The sequence below is a fragment of the Cnephaeus nilssonii genome, assembly GCF_951640355.1.
Source record: "Cnephaeus nilssonii genome assembly, chromosome: X".
Taxonomy (NCBI): domain Eukaryota; kingdom Metazoa; phylum Chordata; class Mammalia; order Chiroptera; family Vespertilionidae; genus Cnephaeus; species Cnephaeus nilssonii.
In genome coordinates this window covers 90,529,508-90,539,367 of record NC_137071.1, presented here as the reverse complement: position 1 = coordinate 90,539,367, position 9,860 = coordinate 90,529,508, and the positions used below count along the sequence as shown (strand labels likewise).

At 42.0% G+C, this 9,860-nt stretch overlaps 1 protein-coding gene across 4 annotated transcripts in view; it reads left to right on the top strand.

Annotated features, from left to right (window-relative positions):
- The first annotated feature begins 288 nt into the window (after positions 1–288).
- MTM1 (myotubularin 1) overlaps positions 289–9,860 on the top strand; it is a 115,456-nt gene continuing 105,884 nt past the window's right edge. The window contains exon 1 of one of the 4 annotated variants that reach the window (XM_079764790.1): positions 289–355. Coding sequence is in view for 2 of the 4 variants with exons in the window: in XM_079764789.1 (XP_079620915.1) it covers positions 2,035–2,040 (6 nt within the window). In the remaining 2 variants the exon portion in view is untranslated. Of the gene's footprint in view, positions 360–1,870; positions 2,041–9,860 lie in introns of those variants that run through there. The other 3 variants (XM_079764791.1, XM_079764789.1, XM_079764788.1) reach the window with 3 other exon arrangements.

Genomic DNA, 9,860 nt, shown 5'->3' with positions numbered 1-9,860 from the left:
TCTGCTTGGAGCCTACTCCAAGGGTGGCCCCCAGCATCTTGGCCTGCCCATTCCCAGCACCCTATATTAAACTACAACTCCCAGTGGCCTCCTCTCGCCAGACCCTTCAAAGAGGGTTTCCCAGCAGCCTCCTGGGCAAAGAGCCCCGCCCCTGGGAGAGGCGCCCTGGGCTTCCTGGAGCCCTCCTCCCACCCCGGCCCCTTTCACGTGACGAATCCTCGCCAACTGGCGCGCAGAAAATGGCGGAGGGCGGTGGCCAAAGGCGGGGAGGCCACAGGGGGAGGACCCTGAAGGGGGCGGAGCGGGGCCCGGGAGCCGAGCAGCCTGGCAACGGCGGAGGCGCCCGGATCCCAAGGTGGGTGAGTGCTTGCTGCTGGCCTGTCTCCTAGCTGGCTGTTGCGGGGACCCGTGGTGTGATGGGGATGGGAGACCGAGAAGTGGAAGATGAGACTCCCCAGGCCGGCAGGTCCCTAGGTGCCTCGCAGCGCCCGGGGGGTGGGTGGATTTGCCCTAATGCCTTGGCTGTTCCCGCCGGCCAGGGCTGAGGCCAGAGAGTAGCAGGCAGGTGCCTCAGGCTTCCAGGTTCTCCTCGTCCAAGGTCCCAGGCCCACCGAAGGCGAAGGTCGGGTCTGGAATCCGGGCCGGAGGGCCAAGGGATGGGGGTTGGGGCGTCTTGGCCGCTGCCTGGACTTTACTTCCCGGTCCTGGGGCGGCGAGTGGGCCTGACGGCCGCCCTGTCTCCCTGGCGACGCGCCTCCGCTGGTCCTCACGGAGGCTCTGTGCGCTGGGTGGGTGCCCGCCGCATCCCCCGTGTATTCTGTGGAGCGGCCGCAGCCGGTCATTTGCCGTGAAACCTGGATCTGCGCTCTTTGCCAGTGTTTGTTTCTGTCACAAATGGGAGGTTTGTCTGTTTTTGCAAGTTAAAGGAAGATCTGAAAGGGAAAGGTTAGTTCCCTGATACACAGTCGGAAGTATGCACAGGCACTAGCATGCGCTGTTTGCCGGGTTGCCTCCCTTAACTGTCTTTCGCTGCGTTCAGGAAGTGAAAACTAATTTTAGTTTTTGCCTAAGCAAAGATGAAATGATCTGCTGCAAAAACATACTATACGCCTTTTATACGCATACGAAGTGTGAGGCGAAGTGGATTGTAACTGGTTTTGAAACAGACATACTAAACCTTAACAAGAATGGAATCATGGCATATTAGAATTGACTGGGACCTTGAAGTTCATATAGTTCATTTATTTCCTGGATGGGGAAACTGAAGCTCAGAGAGGATAACTAATGTGACACAGACTGCCAGACAACTTAATTGCAAAGCTAATATAAGGTCTCAGGGGGATATCTTGGCGGCTGTCTAGCCTGGGTACTTTTCTTTTTTCTTTCTTTTTTAAATCATGGCTCAGTTTTTGTTCCTTGTAAACTATCCACCTTAGAATTTGATACTGAGCCAGCGATTTTGTTGTAGCTCAAACTGTTTTGAATTTCCTTCTAAACCAGATTACCAGCCAAATAAGACAAACTTGTTAATTTATAGACACATGTTGTTTTCATCCAACATATATTTGGGGCACAACTAACTTATTTACCATATTTGACTCTGAAGGACTTTTGGCTATTTCACAAACCAAATCTATCCTTGAGAGATTCCACACCATGGATTAGGTTCAAACCATTGGTGCTGCCAGGGTATAGCAACCTCCTGACATGTTTGAAAGTGGAGAACATTCATTGGAGGCTCCCGATTCTAGTGTGGTTATTAAGTAATTGGTTTCCTTACCTTAAAGTTCTAACACATTTATCAAGTTGTCAGTTGTTTCATTCATTTAACCAAGAAGGCCTGTGGTCTGTTCACAATGTTCTACACACTGGGAAGACAGCAGAGAGTACCACTGATGAAGTCCTGCCTTACAGAACAAATGTGTAGGGAAGTAGACAATAAAAAAATAAACAATGCTATATTTTCCAGTGGAGATGAACAATATGAAGAAAAATAGAACTTTGGAACTCTATGATGACAACAGGCTGGCATGAATGAGAGTGAGTTGGACATTACTTTGAGTTGATAGTTTTAGACTAATTACAATAAATAAATTACTGTAAATAAATCGACTAATTACAGTACATAAATTTTGAAACAGACATACTACTCCATACAGTAAATAAATCAAAAAGTAAATCTGTCTGACTCAGATTCTGTGGAGTCCATCATTTCTCAAGACACTCCCTTTTGGATGATAAGTGCACCACAGCCTCATTTTTAATTGAATTTTCCCCCTTATATGCAAACAGTAAGTGGTTTCAAATACCTGGAGAGGTAGTTTTCAAGTGCCTTGCTGTATCAGTGGTTACCTCACTCTCGCTACAGAAGACTCTGTTGAGGTCAGTGTTGATTGTTGATTTCTTTTCCTGCACACTGATTTGTACTGGGAACCTACTATCTGAAATGCTTGTCAATCTTCATATCGTGTGGTTTGTAAAGAAACAAGTTCATTTTGAAGTTACAGGCATACCTTGGAGAAATTGCAGGTTCAGTTCCAGACCACCACAGTAAAGTGACTATCACAGTAAAACGAGTGGTCATCTTTTTGCTTGTGGAGGGTTTTGGTTTTGCCTTCAATTTGTTAAAAACACGTCTGTGAGGTACAATAAAGTAAAGAACAACATAAGGTATGCCTGTAGCTCTAGAGTGAAGAAGCACTCAGCTCCTTAAGAACAAGAGTGCCAATAAACTGGCATTAATGATGGCTTACTCTGAAAGTTCATCTGACAAAAAAAAGTTCATCTGCTTAGTTAGTACCTTTTCAGTTCTCTCATGTTCTGTATGTTCAGTGGCTTCAAAACAAGTGTTTTCATTTGTACAGGTTCTGAAAAATTATAAAAGTTACATAAACCACTCTAGTAATCTTTGTTCCAAAATAAAAGGAGGATTAACAAAATGTAGTTACTTTAAAAACCACCAAAAGAACATGTGGTTCTTGCTCTTATTGAAGGCTCCAAAATGAGAAAAGCAGAGCCTCTTCAAGGCTTACTAGGCGACATTTTGAACTGGTGGCCAAAGGATTTCAAAGGCTAGTGTTTCTTGTTATTTCTAAAGTTGTTTTTTTAAATTTTTATAAAAGAATAAGTGGTTGTTTTCATTATTCTTTAGTAATCCCCGTCTCTGCTTCTGACCTCTTTGAAGTTCTGCTTTCTTTATTTTCTAGTTTCTCAGTTCATTTTTCCTTTCTGGCAGATGGTGTGACAGTGGCTGTCATTTGCCTATAAGCTGTTGACTCTGGATTTAAATCCAGGCTCTAGTATTATCTGTGTGAATTTAGGGGATTTACTTACTCTGTACCTCAGTTTCCTTATCTGTAAAATGAAAATAATCATTGTAACTTCCTCAAGGGGAAGTTGGGCAGGACTAAGTGATACTCTATGTTAAGTGTTCAGAATAGGCTCTCAAGAAAAGTTGAACTACATGGAACTCCTTTCTTTTAACTTGAACTGCATGGAACTCCATTCTTTTCTTTTAAAGAAAAAAGGATTCCAGACATGTTTTAATAAACTTTTGGAAATCTAGTAAGCCTGATTTTCTAGACATTTGTCTTCATTTCATTATTGTGTAGAGCATTTAGTTTCATGTGATGTTGGCAACAGTGATCACAGTTCTTGCAGTGTAAGTTCCCTTTACTGTTTAGACTCAAATAACTTGAGCCCATATTTTGTTTGTTATTACAAACAAGAATAGAACAAGAGAATCCTTTAAATCCCTCTGCTTTGAAAGCGAGAAGGTACCAGGAGACCCAGTTGGAGTTAGTCAACTGGAGATCCAGTTGCCATCATGTAATTGGAAGATGGTTTTTCATGTTAAATGTTTACAATGTATTTTTTCACAAGAGCACCAGGACAATCTCATATTTTTGTTTTTAAGAATGTGGGAAGTATTTCTTTAGAAAATTGGCATCCTGCACTATTGCTGTCATTCTGTTTCTGAGGAACAAGTAGTGGGAAAGAGCCTTGTGTCTGTGTGAGGTGGTAAAAATCTTCTTGAGTTTGAATTCCATAAGCAGGCTCAAGTTCCAGTTTTGCACTACTTAACTCTATGACACGGGACAAGTCATTTACCTCACTGCTGGTGGCTCTTCTGTTTGTAAGATAAATCTAAGAAAACCTGCCCTACCAAATTTCCAGAGCTATTCAGAGAGTCAAATGTGCAACTGCACCCTTTGAAAACACTGTGGCATTATTGTTATTGCAGTCGTGTGTTATATAAGCCATCATTATTGGGAGAACTTGTGTTAGAGGGCAGCGTCCTTCCTGTTCTTAGCTCATCTCCCCCATAGCTATAGGTGTGGCCTCTGCCTCACTCTCCCTCTTCTGTCAGCATTGAGATATGCAAGTGTTTTATTGCCTCTCTCAAATGGATCTGAAGCCATTGGTACACCTCCCAAGTTCCCATTTTCTTTATTACTAAAATGATAGTATTGTAAAACCAACAATCTCAGGGCGATAGATAGCAAGGCAATCTCTCCATCACAGAATAGTGCCTGCCTTTTTCTGCAGTGTCTCAAAATGGAAGTCTTTCCTTTTTCAAATCAACACCTTACCTTAGATCCTCAATGCAGCTTGAGTCACTGCCAAGTTCCTCTACCCATACTAAACTGGCTGATGGCCTCTTGGTGTTGGGACAAGAAGAAATCCAATGACTCAATCGCTCTCCAGGTCCTCACTGCCTTCTATTCAAACAGGACAGGTGCTGAGTACTCCTTTTTTTGTTACTTGAATTTGTTTCTCAGTATCTTGAAATTACTCCATAAGTAGTTCTTGAAAATTTCATGTACTTATGTAAGTTTAGTATTGTGTTCCTCAACTCTTCGTCTTAATATGTAACACCTGTGTATTTCAGTATTCGCCTTTTCCAATTTCCAAACTTGTAATTAAGGCGGCTGATGTTGGAGACGTTGTTCTGGGCAGGTTAAACCTAACATAGCCTTCTTCATGCAGTAGACATTTACTAAACATTCTTTGACTTCCACTGGGCAAGGGGGGCATAGTTTAGAATTGTTTGGATAAGTTCATTTCAAGAAATTCTGTTGTCTGTCTAAGGATTATATTCCCTGACTGCAAGATGAAACAACAGAGCTCATGCTTAGCCTTTCTTTCCATGGTCAATTAGCAAATGAATAAGAAAGTTCTTTAAGTCCAGTGCTGAGAGAGGTCTCACACATTGCTTTCCCACCATTTTCTTCCCAGCTTCTGGATGTTTGGACTGTTGTCATGAACAGTTTTCAATTAGGTTCATTTTGGGGGGTTTTGCTTGCTGGTATGTTGTGGGTGTGCAGGGGTAAGGGAAGTTAAAGGTAATAATTTTAAGTAAAGAGAAAGCAACTTGTTTGTAACTCCTCCAGCTTGGATTCCCTTGCTTGCAGACCTTGACAACACAGCGATGCCCTTTCTTTAGTTTGTAGTCATTGTTATATGTTGCTATCATATCCTTGAGATTTTTGTAAGAAGGAAACACAGTTTGTTTCCCAGAGCCTCTTGCAATGGAACGGATCATGGTGTCCTGCTTTACCCTTCGTGGGAGCTCTGGAGGCAGAGGTGGGTCCTGAAGGGGATTCTTAGCATCAGGTAGTGGTGCTTGTAATGTCCTTGTCTGAACTTTAAGTTCCTTTATGTCCCTAAGATGATTTACATAAGGACTGAAGAGAACTGGGACTGCTCTCAGGGTTCATTCCAGGAGGGTTGCAATTGACCTGAGTTGTTTTACTGAAATAAGAAATAACCCTGTACAGCAGTGACCTCTGGCCATGACATGTCAGTACTATTTGTGGGTCATAGTAAGAAGGAAGACTTACACTTGGTTTCAGTGAGACCCCAGAAGGGTGCTGCTCTTGACACTGCTTATGTGGTAGGCAGGATATAAGAAACCCCAGTCAAGGTTCCATTTCAAGCTTCCTAGTCCAGAATTGTTCATTGTACATATCAGTGGTTCCCGTCTGAGAGCAAGTTCCAAACCCCACAGGTAGAAGGCAATTGGAGTTGGCCCTCACTTCTTTGTAATCCTCGCTGCAAGACATAATAACTGATTTTTGAAAGTTGAGGCTAAGTATAACCCTGCTGGCCATTTCCTTTATTTGCTATTATCAACTCTGAATTGGTGTGATCATTCTTCTAGAAGTTCCCATCACTTCATGACACCAAACAGTTTTTCCTTGTTGATAAATAGTACCCGGATGCCCCTGCTCCTCCTCAGCTCCTGGGAGTTTAGGGGACATGCAAAATCTTAGCTCCCTGCCAGACCTGCACAACTAGAATCTGCATTTTAATAAGACCCCATCCAAGTGATCTGTATGCAAATGAAAGTTTGAGAAGCTGGACTAAGTAGCAATTCAAATCCTGGCTTCCCTACTGACCCATCAGCCGCACTGCCACATGTGTAATCAGTTTTCCCAGTAGCCACATTAAAAAATTAAAGAAACAGATGAAATAAATTTTATAATAGATTTTGATTTGACCCAATATATCCAAAATATCATTTCATCATGTAACCTATAGTAATAAAAGCGTAATATGCTAATTTGACCGGACATCCTTCCGGACCAAGCAGGGGCTGCAGCCGCCTTGGCTGTGAGGGAAGGATCCAGGCAGCTGGCCTGCGGCTGAAAGGGAGGGATCGAGGCAGCCGCTGCGGCTGCAAAGGCCTACTCTTGCACGAATTTCGTGCATCAGGACTCTAGTCAGTATAATAATTAGTGAGATGTCTTCCCCTTCTTCTGTACTAAGTTGTTGAATTCTGGTATGTACTTTCCATTTACTGCACCCTTCAATTTGGACTAGCCATATTTCATGTTTTCAGAGCTACATGGCCTAGTGGCTCCAGTGTTGAACAGCACAGTTTGTAGAGATACATTTAAAAAAATATTTTTTATTGATTTCAGAGAGGAAAGGAGAGGGAGAGAGGGATAGAAACATCAATGATGAGAGAGAATCATTGATTGGCTGTCTCCTGCATGCCCCACACTGGGGATCAAGCCAACAACCCAGGCATGTGCCCTGATCAGGATTCGAACTGTGACCTTCTGGTTCATAGGTCAACGCTCAACCACTGAGCCACACTGGCCGGGTGAGAGATAATTTTGACCTTAATGTGCTGGTGATGTTAGCATATTCGCTGTCAAGGCCACTGCCACCTCTATGAAACCTCGTGTTGATGTTTGGTGTAATCTGGGCCAAGCCCTTTGCCCAGTGCTATGACATCTAATTTGACTCCTCACAGCATCCCCACTAAGTACCAGAGAATTCTTTTCTCCATTTCAGTTTGGTAAGCCAGTTTAAGAAGTCACCATTGATATACATGTGAAATGCAAGCATCTTTCTTGGGGCATCTTCAAAGAACTTGAAGAATTCCTTCTTCTCGGGCTCTTTGGAGAGGGCCTGGCTAGAAAACCTAGTGGTTTGCCATGCTGACTGTTCTTTAGCATCACCTAGAGAGCTTTAACAACCTGCTGACCAGGCTCCCCCAACAGACCTTCTGATTTATTTGATATGGGTGAGATCAGACATCTGCATTTTAAAGTGCTTGGGTGATTCTGGCATGCTGCTCTGGAGCAGCTATGATAGGAGCATTCGTGTCCCCAACCTGACTGCCCTGCTAATCACCTGGACTTCAGGCTGAAATGCAGATTCATTGTCAGTGGGTCTTCAACTGTTGGAGAACCCTTCCCTTGTGCTGCTTTGACTCCCACTTTGACTTTGAGCAGCCAGCTCATCAGCATCCCCTGAGTGTGTGGCTCAAATGACAAGTTCACTGTCAGCCAGGGTGGAGTGTCTGATTCTGTAGGTTTGGGGTGGGGCCCAAGATCTGTATTTGAGAGGGTGCAATGTTTTCTGTATTTCACCAGAAAGTATTATATTTACTTTAGGTTTTGTGCAGGCAAACTTCTGGTGCACACTTTTTTTTTTTCCATAAATAGATGTTGAGTTTTATCAGCCTTCTTTTTCTGCCTTTATGGAGATACGTTTCCCTCCCCAATTTAAACCTGTTAACGTGTGAGTTATTAAAAGGGATTTTCTAATACAACTTTGAGGCATTAGTCAAATTTGTATTGCTCACGTGAACCCAATGTGTTTCTTACTGCTGTATTTGGTTGGTAGCATTTTCTTCAGGATTTCTATATCTGTCTTTGTGAGTGAGATTTGGCTTTAATTTTCCTTTTCTGTGCTGTCTCTGTCTAGTTTAGTATCATTTTGCTAACCCTATAAAGTGGGTTGAGGGTACTGGATTCCCTTTTTCTGGTCTCTAGAAGTTTGTATAAGATTGGAGTTATCTGTTACTTGAGTGTTTGGTAAGAACATGCCCCTAGAGCCACCTGGGCCTAGTGTTTTGGTATGGGAAGATTTTAAACTACCAGTTAATATCTGCCATATCTGTAGTTACATCTGTTTTTTCGTTCTTAAATATTATTTATTTATGCTTTCTCTTTTCTTGATTAGTCTTACCAAGGGCTTTTTTTCAGTTGTGGTTATGTAGTATGAGGTTTGTCAGCAAACAAAAATGAATGAGCATAATTTTATTCTCATTATTTTGATTAATTTTTAGTCATTAAAAACTTCATATGATTTTAAAGTCAAATTTATTTCAATGTATATTCTGGGAAGCTTTACTTTCATACCTGTCTCCTGCCAAGCATGCTGTCCACCCCCACCTTACTCAGTCACTATCATTAGTTTTTTGTGGTTTTTTAAAAAATATGTTTTTATTGATTTCAGAGAAAGGGAGAGAAAAAGAGAGATAGAAACATCAGTAATGAGAGTAAATCATTGATTGGCTGCCTCCTGCACGCCCCCGACTGGGGATCGAGCCTGCAACCTGGGCATGTGCCCTGACTGGGAATAGAACTGTGACCTCCTGGTTTATAGGTCTATGCTCAATCACGGAGCCACACTGGCCAGACACTATATCATTAATTTTTAATTCATTCTTCTATGTTTCTTCTTTTGCAAATTTGAGTAAGCATGTACACACTCACATACACACACACTTATATTCCCTCCTTTTCTTACACTGAAAAAGCATACTACATACACTGATCAGCTTCTTGCTTTTTTCACTTAAAATACATTCTGGAAATCACTCTTCTTCCTTCTGTCTGGATTTATTCTGCTGTTTTGGATATTTTAAAACATAGTATGTTTATTATTTATAGTATATATATTCTAATTTCCATTTTGATTATTTCATTCACCTGTGTGTTGCTTAGAAGTCTATTTTTAAATTTACAAATACATTTTCTAGGTATTTTTATTTTTACTTATTATTAGTATTTTTTAATCCTCACCCGAGGATGAGGATATGTTTTTTATTGATTCTAGAGAGAGGAAGGGAGAGGGAGTGGAAGAAAGGGAGGGAGGGAAAGTGATAGAGAGGGAGACATCAATGTGATAGAAACATCGATTGGTTACCTCCCCTTTGTGCCCTGACTGGGGATCGAAGGTACAACCTGGGTATGTGTCTTTACTGGGAATCGAACCCGAGACCCTTCAGTGTGTGGGACAGTGCTCTAACCAACGGAGCCACACCAGCTAGAACTCTAGGTATTTTTAAAACTGATTTCTAATTTAACTGTATTAAGGTCAAAGAATGTGGTCTGAATACTAGTAGTTATTTGAGATGTGTTGAGGGTAGATTTATATAGTATCTTGTGGTTATTTTTTATTTAGCAGAGTGCTTTTTGTACTCATCCACATTGTCTCATGTATAAGCAGTTGGTGACTCTGTTGCTGAGTAGTATTCCGAAGTGTGGCTGTAACATAATTTGTCCATGTCGATGAACATTTGAGTTTATTCTGGGTTGGGTGTTTTTTGTGTTATT